The 20204-nt window shown below is 38.8% G+C and overlaps 3 protein-coding genes across 15 annotated transcripts in view; 2 read left to right on the top strand and 1 right to left on the bottom strand.

The window, feature by feature from the left end:
- nckap1 (NCK-associated protein 1) overlaps positions 1-1659 on the bottom strand; it is a 58035-nt gene extending 56376 nt beyond the window's left edge. For 4 of the 10 annotated variants that reach the window (XM_048194523.1, XM_048194529.1, XM_048194524.1 and 1 more), the window contains exon 1: positions 1300-1659. In XM_048194523.1, coding sequence (XP_048050480.1) covers positions 1300-1407 — 108 coding nt within the window. In that variant the 5' untranslated portion in view covers positions 1408-1659. The remainder of the gene's footprint in view (positions 1-1299) is intronic. The other 6 variants (XM_048194520.1, XM_048194525.1, XM_048194522.1 and 3 more) reach the window with 2 other exon arrangements.
- Positions 1660-6867: 5208 nt separating this feature from the next.
- dusp19a (dual specificity phosphatase 19a) lies at positions 6868-9500 on the top strand. Its single transcript, XM_048192418.1, has 4 exons — positions 6868-7729; positions 8019-8065; positions 8184-8336; positions 9072-9500. Exons 1-4 carry the CDS (start codon positions 7507-7509, stop codon positions 9288-9290), a joined length of 642 nt encoding a protein of 213 aa, XP_048048375.1. The 5' UTR covers positions 6868-7506; the 3' UTR covers positions 9291-9500.
- A 4364-nt stretch (positions 9501-13864) lies between these two features.
- pde1a (phosphodiesterase 1A, calmodulin-dependent) overlaps positions 13865-20204 on the top strand; it is a 133605-nt gene continuing 127265 nt past the window's right edge. For 3 of the 4 annotated variants that reach the window (XM_048194511.1, XM_048194509.1, XM_048194510.1), the window contains exon 1: positions 13865-14217. In XM_048194511.1, coding sequence (XP_048050468.1) covers positions 14043-14217 — 175 coding nt within the window. In that variant the 5' untranslated portion in view covers positions 13865-14042. Of the gene's footprint in view, positions 14266-20204 lie in introns of all 4 variants that reach the window. The other variant, XM_048194512.1, reaches the window with a different exon arrangement.

Here is a 20204-nt window from a genome sequence, read left to right as displayed (position 1 = left end):
CATTCAGATATACTTAAAAAGCAGTGCCATTTTACAAACATAAGCTGATTTGGTGGAATCATACACACACACATACATACGTATATATATATATATATATAGACTAAAATATTTGGCGACAAGCAACTGTTAAAAAAAATTATGTGTCATTGAATTATTCATGAATAATTAAAAAACGCTGATTTATCCAGTAATGAAACAAGTGAAGTGTTTTAATGAGTCATCGAATCATTCTTTCAACTACTTAATAATAATAATAATAATAATAATAAATTCTAATTATTAAATATTTTTAAATTGACTCCAGCTAGTAACATTTTGTCAAAACCTCTAGTAAACTACTTGTTATTTTATTTAGTTGTCTATTCTGAATCGTGATCTCTATTTTAAACAACGACAACAAAAAACGTGAATGTATCCAGAATCGTGCAGCTCTAATCCCAAGATAGGCTTTAACCAATTTAAGATTTTATATTACAGCTCAGCTCAAAATCAAACAACTACTTTTACAATTAAATTCACTGTTCAATGACAAAGGGAAATTATAAAAGAGCAACACTGCAGGACGAAACCATCAAACCACCACTTCATAATCCTACAGATCTGACATCTGTCAAACATGCTCTGGACTTCAGGTATGACAGCTGAAGCAGTGAAAGGGCTTGGTGTGATAATTTCAACACACCCACTGAGATATTACACTGAAAGATTCAATTTGACCAGGACTGTCAAGCTGCTACCAAATACCCACAATTACATCTTTGTAGAAACTCCAGCTTTCAGGGCTGAGATGTGTGGATTGGATTATCCTCTTCTATAGATGGGTCATTATCAGTGCTTTAAAAGCTGGGTCACGGTGAGGTTCTAGTCTGGACACACAATGTTCACAGGCCCTCTCAATCACAGCTTTGTGCACTTAGCCCTGAATAGACAGTTCCAGTATATAGATGCATAGCATGATATCTGCTTTAGGAGCGTAGAGGATGTAAACTAGGGCATTAGCCATCCTCATCTCACCATTATAATCATCGTTATTTTTAAAGGTTAGATCGACCCCTGGAAATTCACTAACCTGTACTAAATCTCATTTAAATGAGCCATTAAAGCACTATACAACGTAAACATTGATTTATGGCTGTGTCGCGCGCACACACACGCACGCACTCAATCAGGGCCTGGCCTCATCAACCCCGTGTGTGTGTGTGTGTGTGTGTGTGTGTGTGAGTGTGTGTGTGTGTGTATTTGTGTGCGTTTACTGCAGTCCTCTGCTACACACATGCATGAAGCGCTTATTCTCACCTTCTTGATGTTGTAGATGCGCGTGAGCATCCCGATGCCGCGGTCGTTGAGGATCGTCAGTTTCTCCGCCAGCTTCTGCTGGCTCGGCTGCAGCGCGCCCCGAGACATGGCTCAAACGACCGTTAAAACGAGCTAAATCAAAACCGACCGGATTCCTCTTGTAGTGTTAAAGGGTTAGGCGCCGAAACGAGCTGGTTTTTAGTGTTAAAATTCGCCCATATTAGGGGCTTCAGGCGCGTCGTCGGGGATGTATTTTTTTTTCTAGGTGTTGCCCTGACGGCCAGAACGAGGCTGCTTCCGGCACCGACGTCACTGCGTCATGTGACCAAAGCACTCCGCCCCCATCATTGCTGATGATAGTAATTGTTGCAACGATGTGGTTATTCACTCTTAATTCTTTTCTATGAATTTTATAGTTTTAAGCTTGTGATTTTATTTGGTACATTTCATACACATAAAAGCAAACATAAACACATTTTCCAATATTTTCAGAATCTTTTTTTTTCCATTTAATGCATCATAAAAATTATAGATGATAAAACCAAGAGAAACAAAGGCCTGGTAGATTAAGCCAGGATTAGGCTTTAGTTCATTTAGGACATTTATGGAGACCGGGGCACAAAGTAACACTTTTTGACTTTCTCAGTTTGTGTAAATTCACTTGGGGTTCAGAGTATTTATTTTTTTTCCCCCACATTAATTTCACACGTCCAGTACAATTATGTGGTTTTGTTTAATTAATACAGTGTATACTTTGTTCTTGATCTACCCCAAAAGAATGGAAGTGAAATGTGACAACATGCCCCATAGGTGGGGTACATTGTAACGTGACCATACAGCAGCTTAAATGTTATCTGATCTAATAAAAAAATATACAAGATAAACTAAAATATTTTGTCAATAAAATACAATTATTAACTTTTTCATATCAAATAATTACATTTTTTAATAATTAAAAATAAACTAATTTTTGCGTTTGACAACAAACACAGCAAAACACAGCTAAACAGCATAGTTCAAAACATAATAATAATTAATCATTTCTGAACTTTGACTTTCAGTCTTTATTTACCTTTTTCTCATGGTTTCTTAATAGAATTCATAAAAGTATAGAATAGAATAGCATGGTTCCAATAGGGGCACACTGTAATGCAGTGTTACAACGTGCCCCATCTGAGCAACTGGGATTTAAACCCGGCTCCTGTCTTCTGCTGGTTAGATCAGCATTAAAGAACTATCTCAACTGTTAAATAACAGATATAAGATTAAAATAATATCAGATTTGTCTAATTTTAAATAAACACAAAAAATAGAGACAATAAATTAACTTAAGTAAGAAATTTACTTTTGCTATGGTTAAATAAATGTTTAGTGATATCTTCCAAAGATTTTTTTTAATTTTGGTGCAATTTTTTCTCGATATAGTGTTGATATGGCAACTAGTAAATACACAGTTTCGTCATGATGGCATTTGTGGAAAGTTTTAAACCATGTGTGTGTTACAACTAGCCACCTTTTTTTTTTTTTTTTTTTTTACAGTTTATGGTAATTCTCCTATGTTTTTTATGTTCAGCGCTTTCAGGTTCTGTGTCAGAACGCCGGCTCAGTATTGGCCGACGCTATTCACGTGAGCAGCACGACACATGCGTGTGATGCTGATGCAGTAGCCGGCCAATAATGAGTCGGCGTTCTGATGTACAACCTGAACTGATTGACACTGAAAGCACAAGAGATGCGCATTAGCTTCATCCTGCCTGAAAAATAAAAAATTTTACCATCGTTTAGAAACACAATTTATGAGACAGTTGTTGTCAGATTTCACTGGTGATTTCAAATATGAAATTTAATCGAAAGCTTGGTAAAACAGCTTTAGAGAATTTGATGTTTACCAATTCAAAGAGATAGGAGCTGCACTTGAATGCCCGAGAGGCGTTTCAAAGATGGCCGCCAAGTGAAATGACTGGACTTAAAGGGTTAGTTCACCCAAAAATTAAAATTCTGTCATTTATTACTTACCCTCATGCTGTTCCACACCCGTAAGACCTTTGTTCATCTTCGGAACACAAATTAAGATATTTTAGTTGAAATCCAATGGCTCCATAGGGAGCAATGACATTTCCTCTCTCAAGATCCATAAAGGTACTAAAAACATATTTAAATCAGTTCATGTGAGTACAGTGGCTCAATATTAATATTATAAAGCGACGAGAATATTTTTGGTGCGCCAAAATAAACAAAATAACGACTTTGGCCGATTTCAAAACAATGCTTCAGGAAGATTCAGAGCGTTATGAATCAGCGTGTCGAATCAGCTGTTCGGAGCGCCAAAGTCACGTGATTTCAGCCGTTGGCAGTTTGACACACGATCTGAATCATGAGTCGACACACTGATTTATAATGCTCCGAATCTTGCTGAAGCAGTGTTTTGAAATCGGCCATCACTTTATTGTCACGGATCGCGAAGCAAACAAATAGATCCAAGTGCAGCAGAAAAGGTGTTTATTGAGGGTAAATCCAAAGGGCGTAATCCAGGTACTGGCAGGGGTCGAAATCCATAAAAAGCAGTCCAAACATAAAACAAGGAACATGAAACAAGAAACCAAAAAACAAAAACCAGAGAACACGAAGAACCAGGGCTCAGACTCAAGGGTGACATTCACAACGAACCACAAGAACAGACAGAAACAACTCAGATTAAATACACAGACACTAATGACAAAATAACAAACAGCTGAGTGCAATGATGAATAGTGATTAGTCCGGGGAGTATGTATGGGAAATGTAGTTCATGAATAAGGTGAAACAGAGAGTCCGGGAAGGAGTGCCCTCTAGAGGCTGAAGGGCACTCTCACAGGTGATCGTGACATTACCCCCCCTCAAAGGAGCGGCTACCAGACGCTCCACCAGACAACAAACAAAAACACAAAAAACTCAGGAGGGAGGTGGACAGGAGGAGGATCAGGGGGAGGGACGGCGGGCCAGATCCAGGGTGCCCCACTGAAAGCCAGGGCGGTGCTGGAGGAACTGACCAGGCGGGCACTGGCAGGTTTGGGGTCCCGGCTGATTGCCAGGGCGGCGCTGGAGGATTTGACCAGGCGGGCACTGGCAGGTTTGGGGTCCCGGCTGATTGCCAGGGCGGCGCTGGAGGATTTGACCAGGCGGGCACTGGCAGGTCTGGAGTCCTGGCTGATTGCCAGGGTGGTGCTGGAGAAACTGACCAGGCAGATTTCAATGGTTCAGGTGGCCTGGGCAGAAGTAGCAGGGCAGAAGGCTTGGGCGGTGGTGGCAGAGCAGAAGGCTTGGACGACGGTGGCAGGACTGGCGGCCTGGGAGGCGGCAGGGCAAGGCGCTTCGTTGGCGCCGGCAGGGCAAGGCGCTTCGTTGGCGCCGGCAGGGCAAGGCGCTTCGTTGGCGCCGGCAGGGCAAGGCGCTTCGTTGGCGCCGGCAGGGCAAGGCGCTTCGTTGGCGCCGGCAGGGCAAGGCGCTTCGTTGGCGCCGGCAGGGCAAGGCGCTTCGTTGGCGCCGGCAGGGCAGGGCGCTTCGTTGGCGCCGGCAGGGCAGGGCGCTTCGTTGGCGCCGGCAGGGCAGGGCGCTTCGTTGGCGCCGGCAGGGCAGGGCGCTTCGGTGGCGCCGGCAGGGCAGGGCGCTTCGGTGGCGCCGGCAGGGCAGGGCGCTTCGGTGGCGCCGGCAGGGCAGGGCGCTTCGGTGGCGCCGGCAGGGCAGGGCGCTTCGGTGAAGCATGAACAGTCTCTATAGTCGAAGGACCTTGAAGGACGGAGGAAGCCCTCTTCCTCCTTCTCCTCCGCTTACGAGGGTAAGACGGTGGCTCACCCAAAATGGACTCACCGGCTGGAGCGGGCTCTGGAGTGGACACACTGGCTGGAGCGGGCTCTGGAGTGGACTCCCTGGCTGGAGCGGACTCCCCGGCTGGATCGGACTCCCCGGCAGGCTCTGGAGCGGACTCACTGGCTGGAGCGGGCTCTGGAGCGGACTCACTGGCTGGAGCGGGCTCTGGAGTGGACTCACTGACTGAAGCGGGCTCTGAAGTGGACTCACTGACTGGAACGGGTTCACTAGCTGGAGACTTCTTCCTTCTCCTCCTCCTCCTCCTCCTCCTCCCTTTACCGGGGTGAAGCTGAGGCTCAGTGCCCACCTCCTCAATGCCTTCTGAAACGGAATCATGGGCTGGAGCATGCAAACTGCCTGGCTGACTCAGTGAGGTCCATTCCCTCCGACGGCGAAGATACGTGGCGAACCTCCAGAAATCTAAACTCCGTAGCCCCTCCATCTCACATTGAGGCAGAGGATCGTCGAGACAGCAATTAAAAGTATCCTTCAGCGCCGCGTCGTTGTATCTCAGCCCCACCGCCATCGTCCAAAAAACCTTGGCGAAGCATCCTACCTCTTCTCCTTCCTCGCGTAGAGCCATCACTGCCCCAAGCAGTGCCACACGCTCCCTGCAAGTGGCTGACGGAATAGTCCTCATGCTGCTGGATCCTTATAATGGTGGTTCATTCTGTCACGGATCGCGAAGCAAACAAATAGATCCAAGTGCAGCAGAAAAGGTGTTTATTGAGGGTAAATCCAAAGGGCGTAATCCAGGTACTGGCAGGGGTCGAAATCCATAAAAAGCAGTCCAAACATAAAACAAGGAACATGAAACAAGAAACCAAAAACAAAAACCAGAGAACACGTAGAACCAGGGCTCAGACTCAAGGGTGACATTCACAATGAACCACAAGAACAGACAGAAACAACTCAGATTAAATACACAGACACTAATGACAAAATAACAAACAGCTGAGTGCAATGATGAATAGTGATTAGTCCGGGGAGTATGTATGGGAAATGTAGTTCATGAATAAGGTGAAACAGAGAGTCCGGGAAGAAGTGCCCTCTAGAGGCTGAAGGGCACTCTCACAGGTGATCGTGACATTTATAAGTCATTATTTTGGTTTTTTTTGGCGCACCAAAAATATTCTCGTCGCTTTATAATATTAATATTGAACCACTGTACTCACATGAACCGATGTTTTTAGTACCTTTGGATCTTGAGAGAGAAAGTGTCATTGCTCCCTATCCGCTTGTTAAGTCGTGACGTAAGGAACGCCGTTTCCGGGTCCAAGCCTAGACTCGTTTCACTTGAGAATGCCATCGACGGCCGTTTATGAGCGCTATTTATTCATTTTAAACATCAATCATTTTAAAAAGTTAAACATTTTAAATACTTACAGTCTACACAACAGTCTCCGTGCTCACAGCGTCACAGATATTAATATTTTATTTATTTATAAAAGATGAATCATTGTCTGGCCATCTGGAATTTTGGTATGGAGATAAAGGTTATGATTATAATTTTTTTGTAGTATTACACCACATCGTGTATGTATATTAGCACCATTTGTTGTTTTCTTGTGGTATGAGATAGAGCGTCAGGACCCGGAAGCGCTGCCGCGTGACGTCAGACTTAACAACCGAATGGAGGAGCCATCGGATATCAACAAAAATATCTTAATTTGTGTTCCGAAGATGAACGAAGGTCCTACGGGTGTGGAACGGCATGTGGGTAAGTAATAAATCACAGAATTTTCATTTTTGGGTGAACTAACCCTTTAAAGGGACTTTAAAAATGTTTTCCGTGTAAACAACAAAAACGCGAATCTGTGAAAATGATGATGTCCACATGCGCATTACATGTTGTTCAGTCTATGTTTCATCGCCGTAATAACAGACATAATGTTATGTCTATGGCATAGATCTATGGCCATAATGGCCTGCCAGCAGAATAGTTCATTTTCACGGATTCGTATGAATGTGGATCGTTTTGATAATGGTGTCGTCTGTACGCGCGGAAAACTCAAAGGAAAAATTTCTCTGTTTTAAGCATATCGTTGTCGTAGATTGTCCTTAGATTGTTAGTAACTTTGCCTGGCCTGAAAATACGTGAATAATTTGCACATGGGAAATACTCAAGGTAAACATATGCAGATATATTTCTCTCCTTTAGGTGTCACTGTTGTTTGATCTTCCTCAGGTAATTAGGCCTATGCTGAGGTGCGCTAATGAATCTTCTCAGTTTTCAGGTATATCAAGGTCACAGAAATGTAGACGGGCATTACTAGGGAGGGAGGGAGCAACGAACGGTCTATACGAACTAAGACTAGGAGCCTTTGCATTTCTGCTTTGGACATCCCCGCCGCAAATGTGATGCAGTCGCTTGCACAAGAAATAAAATCCTTCTCCAAAACTAATTTGCGGAAACAATGCACCAGAGTAACGACTTTGAGCGGAAGGCGGATTATTGAGACATGGAGAGGTTCCACTGTACAGGTGGTTGAGGAAACAGTACAGCCTGAAACTGCTTGTGGATATGTTCAGGATAATAACTGGGATCTTCAGGTTGGATATATTAAACCATATCTGTTGCTTGGTGAGTAGCTGATCTTCTCATTTGACTCATAAAAACCTCTCAGGATGGCCTGTTTGCTTATTTTAAATAAGCATTTTAATCTTTTTATGTTGTTTATACAGTATAAGTAAGGAATGCATTTAATGAAATTTACACTTCAGGTTATGTCTAAAGTAAAATAATAACATATAAATAATAATAATAAAAAAACGTTATTACATATTATTCTAACAGTGTAATATATTCTATATTTAATTTTTTATATATTCTAATAATGAATAATGATTTTTAATTATGTTTATTTTTATAGGGTCACAAGATGCCGCTCATGACTTTGGTACTTTGAGGAAATATAAGGTAATGTGCTTGACTTCTTTCTTATTTACTTGAGTTGATTATTATTTTTATACTATTTTATTATTATTTATATTGTAACTTTGCTTGATGGCTTATAATGTTTTTCCACTGATTTCAGGTCACACATATATTAAATGTTGCATATGGTGTGGAAAATGCCTTTCCTGACCTGTTCATCTATAAAACACTGAGCATACTGGATCTACCTGACACTGATATCATATCGTATATCAAGGAGTGTGCACAGTTTATAGACCAGGCTAAAGATGAGGTAACATTAGCATTTTGTTTCTTTGCATAGTCATAATTGTGATTTCCAAGATTGTTTTTGCACAAATTCAGCTCAAATCCTTGCATTTTGCATAATGTCTGGAGGTCTGGCAGCGTTAAAAGAGGGATATTTCATTCTCTCAGTGTAATTTCATGAGTGTTGGGCTTTAGCGCCTGGCCTATGTGATACTGCACGGTCATCCAATGGCTAGCTCTCTTATTCTAGGTAACCGTGCGGCGTGCTGAATAATGGATGCTGAGTTTTCACAATGCATTATTTAGCAAGTTGTAGAAAGATCATATCACTAACGGGCCATTGTTTGTCATACAACCTCTTTACTAAATAGTGTCGCCAGTCACCCTTAACCTGACACTGCCGCATGATTCAAATTCACTAAGGTTTATGATTACAATGGCTGCTGGAAATAAGTTTCCACTCCTTTGTAAAATGAGCGTAGCACCTCCTGTCACCTAATTTAGTATGTCGTCTATGATGCAAAAGGAAACAACAGCTCAGTTAATCAAATAATGTTCTTCTCAACTCGGTGGAAAGTGGTTCTCTCACCCGTAACTTGCAATTTTGTAATTCCTTGCAATTAGCATAGGATTAATTACATGCTTTATAATGGAGTATGTAATGATGTGAAATTAAATGCCTCCATAGAGGGATTCTAGTAGCTTCTGGAAACGGTTTATTTTCCTGCTGTCTGACTGAACAATTGCTTTCTCTCTCCAGAAAGGAGTCGTACTTGTCCACTGCAATTCGGGAGTTTCGCGTTCTGTCTCAGTTGTCATTGGATATCTGATGTTAAAGGAAAATCAGGCATTTGGTGACACATTTGCACTGGTGAAATCAGCTCGACCGGCCTCGTGTCCAAATCCAGGTTTCATGGAACAGCTGAAAAACTTCAGACCACAAGACGCTACACAAGCAAACGGTTTGGGTCATGACTGAACATTATTCTATGGCTGCATCCACTCAATGTTAAAGAGATAATTCACCACGTAATTAAAATTCTGTCTTAATTTTCTCATCCTCACACCAAACTTTCTTTATATTAGGTGTCTTTAAAGGTGCAATATGTAGAATTTTCTGTCCGCTAGAGGTAGCTAGAGGCCTATTCAAAACAAAGGCGTAGCTTGATGACGCCAAGTTTGAGTGCGTAATCATGGGACATGTGGTCTTCACCTCACAGCCGGTGGAAAATAATCAGGATAGGACTCGGGAAGAAATCATGTTCATGGTTGCAATTATTAACGTTACTGTAGTATGAAGCAGAGCAGGACCGAGTGTTGTGGGAGCTGAACAAGGCCGCTGGAGCGATTGTTAACGAGAGACAAATGCAACACGCCGCGAGCAGCTAAACTTTTATTATGCCACAGTCATATTGAGGTAACACAGCTCTGTTTATCATATTAGATGCATTTGAGAGTGTTGAAAATGTTGTTATAACTCTGTGCTTTCGCTCGGCGGCTGCTGTGAGACACTGTTACACACTGCAGTGAACTAGATCGATTTTAGAATATCATATTAAATACTGGATGGCTTGTGTTGATAAATGGCATGCAATTAATTTTAAAACGTATTGTATGATGGAGAAAATGCTGTATTACTGTTACTAAAAATAAAGCTGCATCTGATTATGCTATGTTAGCTACTTGACAAAGTGTTTTTCTCTGAGGCATGGTAAAGCATGGTACTCGCAAAAAATCAAGAAAATCAGATTTAAAAAATAAGACTAAACGTGTTGAGCTATATAACAATAATTCGTTTTTTGTCTATAAATATATGAAAACAGTTGTTCCCTTGTCTGTTAAAACATGTAATATATCAAAGCATCTTTGGTGTTTCCACGGTTTCTACAAAATTAAACCGGAAACCGAAGATAAAGTGGGTATGACGCAATTGACAGGCGACTCCTCACATGTCCCGGAGCCTTGGTTAAAATTGCAATTTTCTCATGATTTACAAATAGTTGGAAATATTTGGGATATTGTAAGTACTTAAGGGAACAAAATATATAACACTGGCCTAGTGGTTTTTGGATATTCTACTGCAAAATTCTTACATATTGCACCTTTAACTAATATGTACTAACATTCACATTACTCATTTGATACAATGTACTTATTGAGTACATGTTTTTACATTGTACTTGTATTTTAAAGGGGTCCTTGATTATGATTTCACTTTTTTAACTTTAGTTAGTGTGTAATGTTGCTGTTTAAGCATAAACAACACCTTCAAAGTTACGACTCTCAAAGTTCAGTGCATTTTCTTTTACAGAAATTGCTTTTTAAGGACTACAACAAACGGCTGGTAGGGACTACAACAAGCTTCTTCACAAACACCAAAATTTACATAAGCCCTGTCCCCGAGAACATGTTACAAAGAGGGTGAGGCCATGTTGGGCTGTTGAGTGTAGAGTGTAGAGTGTTGTTACCATGCCGTCATTTTACACCAGACTGCTTCACAAATGAGGGTCAATTCAACGCTGGATTTGTACAAAAAATTAACATGATGGCACATTCTAATCAATGAGTTGAATCAACTCCACAGCAACTACATAAATTTATCCACTAACCATTCAGAAATGTCCATTTGCAATATGAAACTTGTAACTTCTTCCTGAGTCTCTCCATCAGTGTCTGACTCTGGTTTGAACAATGTAAGGCTGAACACCGTTACTAACAATCCTCATTTTGGCTGCGTGAGATTCTCCAGCTTTGTTTTGAGCAACTGAAGCATGTGCTGTTAAAGTTCCACCCTCTTCTGGAAAGCAGGCGGGAGCAGCAGCTCATTTGAATTTAAAGGGACACACACAAAAACAGCATGTTTTCGGCTCACACCCAAATAGGAGCAAATTTGACAAGCTATAATAAATGATCTGTGGGGTATCTTCACAGACACATTCTGGGGACACCAGAGATTTATATTACATCTTGTGAAAAGGGGCATAATAGGTCCCCTTTAAAAATACATGCATGTAATTACATCTGTAATTAATTTCTGTAATTACATCTTTAATTGCACTATTGACCCTTCCTCTACCTCTCAACCCACCCTTAAACCTACCCATACCACCAGACCTGTCCCTAACCTTTCCTGTGTCCCACCTCAGTAGCAGCAAAAGTGATTTTGAACACAACATCAACATAATAAGTAAACCGGACTTATTTTTTTGATGTAAGCACATAGTAGTTGAAGACACCTTATATAAAGTGTGACTAATTTCTTTCTTCTATAGAACACAAATGGGGATATTTATAGAGCATGTATAAGCTGCTCTTTTCCTTAAAGTGAATAGTTTGGTAAATAACTTCAGTTTCTAATTTCTAATTTCAGTTTGTTCCTCACCCAAAGCTTATAGCATGAGTTATATGCACTATTTTTTTTTTTTTGCCTTTTTGGTTTTGAACTGTCTTTCAGAAAAAATGAAATATATGATATGAGGGTGAGTAAATATTGACAGAATATGAATTTTTGGTGAACTTCTCTTTTAAAGCCACCAGTGCTTCCATTGCAGTCTCATATATGGCTTTGATTTAGCACTTTGTAATTGTTTTATAGGTGCTAAACCAGCTAAAAGGGAACATTATCAGAACTTCCCTAACGTTCTGACAAGGTTCTCTCAAAGTTATGAACAAAAGTTCTTCCAGTAACATTAATACAACATAAGTTCAAAGTTATCTGGTCTTTAATGATGTCCTCAAAATGTTAGCACGAAAACATTTTTTACATTGTTCGTGGAATGTTTTTTTCTCTCTGAAATGTTAGTTAGATATTCGTCTAACATTTTTACTTTTTTCAGAATGTTCAGAAAACTTTCAAAAGTAACAAAGTCTTAATGTTTGCAGAATGGAATGTTCCTTTAATGTTTGCATAAGATATTTTTTTTTTATATTTAAAAGAACATGGCATTTCGAATGTTCAGAGAACATTAAAAAATAACATTGTCATAACTTTATGGGAACATTAGCAAAACGTTTTATTGTTAGCTGGGAATATGACAAAAAAGACAAGTGAGCACAGTCACAGGCATTACAACAGCACACTGTAAAAAAAAAAAAAAAAAAAATGTCCTGGTAATTTTCCGTCAGGATATTATCCATTTCTGTTAACTCTAAAACAAAATGCAATGCAGTACATCATTCAAAAAACAGGTAAAACACCTGTAAAAAATCAATACGGAAATTCCTTCATATTAATACAGTACATTGTGTCCTATGTTTACGGACATTTTTCAGAGTGCAGCATTGGGCAAAACTTGCTTAATTTTTGTTCATGAGTTGGAATTTGAATTAAATTACAGGATGTTGAATTGGAATTTGAATCAAAATGACAGGAAGAGGAATTTACTCAATTGCAGCACTAAGAAATTCACTATAGTCACAGAAGAGTTCCCATTCCCAATATACCATATTATTTGTAATTCCATAAATTCTATTACAGACTACAGTTCAATTTCAAGAATTCAAAGACCATTCTATGGGGTATACATTTCTTCTCATAATAAATTAGCATAACAGTGCATCCTTTAAGATGCAGTTATCATCCTTTTCCGCTAAATTAATCAGGCGTTTAGAATCTTCTTTCCTAATAGTGACATCTTGTGGTCACAGCTAAAATTTAACCTTTTCATATTTTTGGTAAAATTATTAGATCCATTTCAGTCTCTTATACTCAGTAACATGGTCTTTGATTGTAACACTAGGTCATTTTGTCCTCATTTAACTTCCTTGGTTAGTGTCTGGGATGTTAAGCTATATTTGTGCAATAAAGTAACTTAAATACCAACCAAAAGAGAGGGACTAGTTAAAGAAGTATTCCTGGTACATCAAATCTTAGTTCATTTTCTTTTGTAATTTTGTAATTTTCATGATATATTTTGATGTTTTTGTTCATAGATAGTAATATAGTGGGGTTTTTTAAAATCTTAAAATACATGTTTAAACCTGTTTTTCCACTGTTGTGATTTTCTGAACGTAGCAAGTTTTGTCATCAAATTGTGAGGACATTGTTTTTTCTTTTTTGGATTTTGTGGTCTAGACTGAGCCTGTTTTTGATGTTAAAGTATGAATGTGTGGAATGGATTATATTGAATAAAATGTGTATATAAAGATACTTTACATGCCTGTGTATTTTTTTTATACACTATCTGTTTAACAGTGACTTTAACTAAAACTAAATTCCAGTCAAATTAAATATATTCAGTCTATAAACTACACTGGCCCCATAAACAACATAATCACACCTTATTTTCCATGTCATAGTCAATACTGAGAGAATTTTGTTAACAATATTGAATGGAAAAATGTTTGGAATTGCTTATTAACTTATCAAAACTAAGTGTTAGATTATTGCATACAATTTTTCCTAGAAAAAGAATTAAAATGTTTAAAATAGATAAAGAGACAAACTTGAATCTGCCCCTTCTCATATTGTTTGGGACTGTATATTTATAAAAACGTCTCCCCTCAGAATAGTCGGGGTTGTAGCGCCCTCTGTGTTAGTGATTGTAATGCACTTTGGCAGGGCGTGCACGTCAGCCGATGGCGTTTTTAACTGGACTGCTGCCTAAATGAGGATATTATAAATGAACTGAGATGACTTATCTCGAAAACATAGGGAAACTCTCTGGCCAATAGTCGTCACTTCAACTCTATCTCCCATGTTGTTGATAAACTCGGGGATTTGCTTTTCCACATGGGCACTTTCTCATCCAAGCTCTCCAGGAGAAATATTGTGACCGTGAAGCCCAAAGAGTCTGATGACGGCAGAGCGAACCGGGACCTGACCGAGAGCCAGACTCGGGTCATTAAAAATGCAGTTCAGAGGGTCAGCCGGGAAGTTCAGAGGGCGTCTGTCATCACCGAGGGAGGCAAGTGATGAGAGTTTCATTGCTGTTTTCAACACTGTCCGTGCTGAGGTAAAGTTTGGCATGGTCCAATGACGGGTTTGTTTATTAACTTTCAAGGCGGGTAAAATGATGTCAGGCATTTGGTTACAGCTTAACTTTTAGTGAGAGTTATATCAAAACTATGTTTTCATATAGGAAAATAATTAAAGGGTTAGTTCACCCAAAAATAAAAATAATGTAATTTATTACTCACCCTCATGTCGTTCTACAGCCGTAAGACCTTCGTTCATCTTCAGAACACAAATTAAGATATTTTTGATGAAATCCGATGGCTCAGTGAGGCCTCTATTGAGAGCAAAGCCATTCAAAGGTCCATAAAGGTGCTAAAAACATATTTAAATAAGTTCATGTGAGTTCAGTGTTTCTATCTTAATATTATAAAGCGACAAGAATACTTTTTGTGCGCCAAAAAGTATCAAAACAAAATAAAGACTTTTCAACAATATCTAGTGATGGCCGATTTGAAAACACTGCTTCAGAGCTTTACGAATCGAATCAGTGAATCGGAGCGCCAAAGTCACGTGGATTCAGCAGTTTAGCCGTTTGATAGGAGATCTGAATCACTACTTCGAAACAAAAGATTTGTAAAGCTCAGAAGCTTCATGAAGCAGTGTTTTGAAATCGGCCCATATAGATATTGTTGAAAAGGCGTTATTTTGTTATTTTGTTAAAGTATTCTTGTTGCTTTATAATATTAAGATAGAACCACTGAATTCACATGAATTGTTTCAAATATGTTTTTAGTACCTTTATGGACCTTGAGAGTTTGAATGGCTTTGCTCTCAATGCAGGCCTCACTGAGCCATCGGATTTCATCAACAATATCTTAATTTGTGTTCCGAAGATGAACGAAGGTCTTACTGATGTAGAACGACATGAGGGTGAGTAATAAATGACATTATTTTCATTTTTGGGTGAAATAACCCTTTAATTCACAGTTAATTACAGGGGATTTGTCACTTATAATGTGCAAATTAAGGGTTGAATCTCCTCAAAGGAGGTCTAAAATGTTACATAGAATTATGGCAACATTAGTAGGCTATTAGATATAGGGGAGCGCAGGGCACTAACGCAGGGTTAGTTGTAACACACGTGGTTTACATACTTCCACACACTTCAGCATGAAGAAACTTAGCATATTTACTAGTTGTCATATCAACAATATATAGAGAAATAATTGCGCCAAAATTCAAATATCTTTGGAAGATATCACTGAACATTTATTTAATAATAGCAAAAGTAAATTTTTCATCTATATTTTTTTGTTTTTATTTAAAATGAGACAAATCTGATATTATGTTAATCTCCAATCTGTTGTTTAGCAGGTTGGGTAGTTCTTTAATGCTTCACTAACAGAACTATCAGAAGACACTAACCAGGTTTAAATTCCAGTTGCGCAGATAGGGTTCGTTGTAACACTGCGTTACAATGTGTCCCGCTGTTAGAACTATACTATTCTATGCATTTATGATATAATGGGCATAATTAACTTTTATGAATTTCTGTTGATAAACTATGGGGGGGGGGAGGTGAATAAAGACTGGGAGGAAGAACCTGAACATCCAGAAAATATTATTTCAAGAAATGTTCAGCATTTGTACTGCCTCGTCTATTTGTCTGGTGTTGGAGGGAGGGGAGTGTTTTGTTCAGCTCTGTGTTTTTCTGAATATGTCTCTTCATTTGTTTGGGTGTATTGTTTTGACCAGTGCTGTATAGCTGTGTTTTGCAGAGTGTTCAATGTCAAACTACAAAATTATTTGAATTTCTAAAAAAATGCTATTATTTTATATGAAAAAAAAAAAAAAAAAAAATTATGGTCTTTTATTTATGTATATTTTTAAATTAAGTCAGATAATATTTTTAGCTGTCATATGGTTATGTTTTACAAATTGCCCCATCACATGTTACAATGTGCCCTACCTATGGGGCATGTTGTCACATTTCACTTCCCTTCTTTCAGGGTAAATAAAGAAAAAAAGTATATACTGTATTAATGAAACAAAGCCACATATTTGTACCAGACATGTGTGAAATTAATCTGAACCCTAAGTACATTTACACAAACTGAGAAAGTCAAAAAGCATTAGGTTGTGCCCCGCTCTCCCCTAAGTATTTATAATTTCATAAGTTGTCATAATTTATAGGCTATTGTTATAGATGTACACAACACAAAAATATAACAGAAATCATTGGTGTTAGTTGACTCTTCTGAAACTCATTAGGCTAAATAAACATCATCATTAAAGTCACCATGACGTAATATTGCAGTATTTATTATAAATTATTTATCCATGCACATCATTATTTTTTACAATTCATGTGCCCTCATAATCTTTAATCAAAATAATTTCCCCTCCTCTTGCAACGACAACTCTTCTCTGTTACTGACGTGAGGGCGGGACAATTGTTTTTTTCCTGTTCAAGAAGCGGTTTCACTCAGATAATCATCATCACCACAATAGGGAAGAAAATGCTATCACAACTTCTGTTTTAATTCCTACATTTTAAACGTCATTTCGGGTTAGCTGACTGTGCTTCGACAAAAGACAACTTTGGCTATGCTGATTTACTGACAGGAAAATTACTCACAGGAATTAATTTAAAAAGTTAACCCTTCTGAAACTGATTGAATAAGCACCATACTTAAGATTTTTCCAGATATGAGGAAATTGGGTAAGTACTTTGTCCTTTAGACCTTATATAGTATTCACCAGTTATTTCTTCAGCAAATCTAAATTCAATATTTATGTTTGTAGACATGACCAACATAGTAAAATTTTTCTGTGGAAATTTATGGGCAGAATTTGCCCCCTCAAAATAACCTGTTGGTTTGGGAACCAATATGGTCAATTCATTATTTGTCAAACTGAATGAGACATAAAGCTTAGAAAATGTAAAATGGTTAATATAAGATTTTATAGACTGAGTGTTCCAGCAGAGATCCATTTTTGAGTGAAGAATCCAACTCAAAAATAAATCAACAAGCAAATTTGGGTTACAAACATAAATGTACTCAAACTTCATGTTGAACAGGTTTCTTATGGACCACTCACGCAAAACACTAGGTGAGCAATATGAATATTAATGCACTTCCAAGAATAACATGACATGGCCAGTATTTCACTGCTGTCTTTGTCATGGCAACCCCTGTACAATATTTAATAGAGTGTCATCAGAGGTCCTGTTTCTTTAGAGAATGCATTATAATGATTTGAATCTTACTATTTTATTTCAAGCCTCTTGGACGTAAAGGGGTTGAGTGGGCAGAACAAAGCCGGTGGAATTCATTACGAGGCCTCTCTGCGTCGTCGATTGGGATGCTGCAGATTGAGGGCTAATTTGCTCGCCGTTGTTTTGGTTGCCAACCGTGCTGGATGGCTGCGAGGAAAGCAATTAAAGATTTTGTCTTATAGCCAAATGAAGAGCAATTAAGAGGAATGAATTCAGCCTCTTTATTTCACAATCACACTGAAGAGCTGTTGGTGGTTAGATTAGCATAAGAGCTTGCAGCGTTCTTTGTTCCCAGTGTTTTTCCAGCCTTTGACCCCTAGTAACTTACACACAAATCTTCTGTTAGCCATAGTAGTGGAGCTCACAAAAGTATCTTCAAATTTAATATTGCACATTTTGGGCCGTAGCATACATCTGGTGTGATACGGTGCCAGGCGAGACGCGAGTGTTTTTTGCTAGTTTTTTGCCGACGCATTTATCATTTTCACGTCCTGCGCCACGTTGTTTAAATAGCAAATGCATTTGCACCCACTTGTGCACCCATGGGCATGCTGGTCTGATAACGAGGTGTGTTCAGGCGCATTGTTGGCACATTGCCAGCAACTGAAACCTCGTCTAAAGTCAATGGAGCAATATTAAAGAGCGCGTTAGTAATATGCACCTATAGGCGGGTGCACAATGTGTGTACACTCTGCTTATTACACACACAGGAATGCGCAATAGCATGCCAAATATTAAAAATAAAAGGATTACAATGTTAAAGATTATTATTGTGTGCATAAAGATAAAAATACTTTGGTGGAATTTTTTTAACCTCGCTTGCGAGCAGATCTGTTTCCTCGCTAGAGAAGCATTCAGTTTTTCCGCTTGCAAATTCCGTCATGTGAATCCACCATGCCGCGAGCGCAACTGGCTTTTAAAGGAAATGGGAGATAAGATTCTGATTGGCCCAAAACACACCCATGACTCATTAAGAGAATAGGGACAGCCCTTTTAGACCATGCGCCGTGCACGGCAGACATTTTTCCAGTCATTAAAACTAGCAAAACTGGATTTGGACACACCCTAAGTGCACTTGCGCCGTGCACTTTAGAGTTAAAATAGGGCTCTTTGTTTTTAAAAGAGCTATATGTATAATTCAGAAACCCTTGTTATTAGTGACACCAGTGGTTGTTAAGTGAACTGCAGCCAGAAACTTACAGCTAGTCCTTGCACTTGTGCACATGTAATTTACAGAGACTGAACGTGATGCAATGCCGCTATATTTTCACGCCGGAGTTCTTTTCCGTTCTTTGCTTACAAGTAAAACCTTTGCAGCGATATACTATTAATGGACATCCAGATGCTTTCTCCTGGCAGAAATGTCCCAAGTCCTTCACATAAAAGCAGGGCAGTTGTGGCCTAATGTTTAGAGAGTCTGACTTGTAGTAACCTAAAGGTTGTGGGTTCGAGTCTCAGTACCAGCAGGAAATGTAGGTGGAGTGAATGAACAGCACTCTCTTCACCTCTCATTAGGTGACCTTGAACAAGGCACCTAACCCCCAATCGCTCCCCGCAAAAATGGTGTGTTCACAGTGTGTGTGTGTGTTCAGTATACTTGTGTGCACCTGGATGGGTGAAATGCAGAGCACAAATTCTGAGTATGGGACACCATACTTGGCCACACGTCACATTGCATAAAAATCGGTCTACAGGGGAAGGTCGGTAACACTTTACTTGAAGGGGTGTGCATAAGACTGACATGACACATGTCATGAATATGAAGGAGGTTTTATGAATGTTTATGACAACTGTCATTAAGTGTCATTCGCTCTGTTATGTCATTTTTAATGCAAAGATGACATTGTTTGAGATGTCCGAGTTATGACAACTTGACATAAACCAATACATCATAACCTGTCAGTGTCTTTGTCATGACAACTTGACATTATTTAGCTTTATGGGTTAACATTACATTAAACTGTCATGTGGTTGGTTTTGACATTGGCTGTCATGAGGCCATTATAATAGTGTCATAAATATGTATCTTGAGCTCAAGTACAGTGGTACAAATTGAACTTGTCATTAAAATGTCATTAAGTGACAATACTCTGACAAATAATTTTATAACAGCGTCATGACTATTTTTCATTTCATGTTTTTTTGTTTTTTGTTTTTTTAAGTTTCCTCCAACAGAAGGTCAGATAATAGACAATTTAAAATTTCTTAAAAAAGATTATACTGTTATAAAATTATGGTAACACTTTATTTTAGGGTCTTTTAACTAGTTGCTTATTACTATTAGCATTCATATGGCTAAAATATTGGCTATTTATTAGTACTCATAAAGCACATATTAATGCCTTATTCTGCATGATCTTATTCTACATTCTTAATCCTACCCAATACCTAAACATAACAATTAACTATAATAAGCAGTAAATTAAGAGTTTATTGAGGGAAAAGTCATAGTTAATCATTTATATATGTGTTCCCTATACTGAAGTGTTACCAAAATAATGTAATGTAATGTTAACCCATAAAGCTAAGTAGTTTTTTAAGTTTGATAATTAATCTGCTATGTCATGTTTATGACAGGTTATGATGTTTTGCTAATGTCAAGTTGTCATGACAAAGACACTGACATGTTATGATGTGTTGGTTTATGTCAAGTTGTCGTAACAAAGACATCTCAAACAATGTCATCTTTGCATTAAAAATTACATAATTGAGCGAAT

This window comes from Megalobrama amblycephala, linkage group LG6, assembly GCF_018812025.1.
Source record: "Megalobrama amblycephala isolate DHTTF-2021 linkage group LG6, ASM1881202v1, whole genome shotgun sequence".
Lineage (NCBI taxonomy): Eukaryota > Metazoa > Chordata > Actinopteri > Cypriniformes > Xenocyprididae > Megalobrama > Megalobrama amblycephala.
The sequence above is the reverse complement of the archived record's forward strand: the minus strand, read 5'-3'. Positions and strand labels throughout refer to the sequence as shown.

What these genes read in the sequence shown, in the direction of transcription:
- dusp19a (XM_048192418.1), top strand. Translation starts at nt 7,507, where the DNA reads ATGCAGTCGCTTGCACAAGAAATAAAATCCTTCTCCAAAACTAATTTG. An exon ending in TAAACCATATCTGTTGCTTG is followed by an intron (nt 7,730 to 8,018) that starts GTGAGTAGCTGA and finishes TTATTTTTATAG; the next exon opens with GGTCACAAGATGCCGCTCAT. An exon ending in GTACTTTGAGGAAATATAAG is followed by an intron (nt 8,066 to 8,183) that starts GTAATGTGCTTG and finishes CACTGATTTCAG; the next exon opens with GTCACACATATATTAAATGT.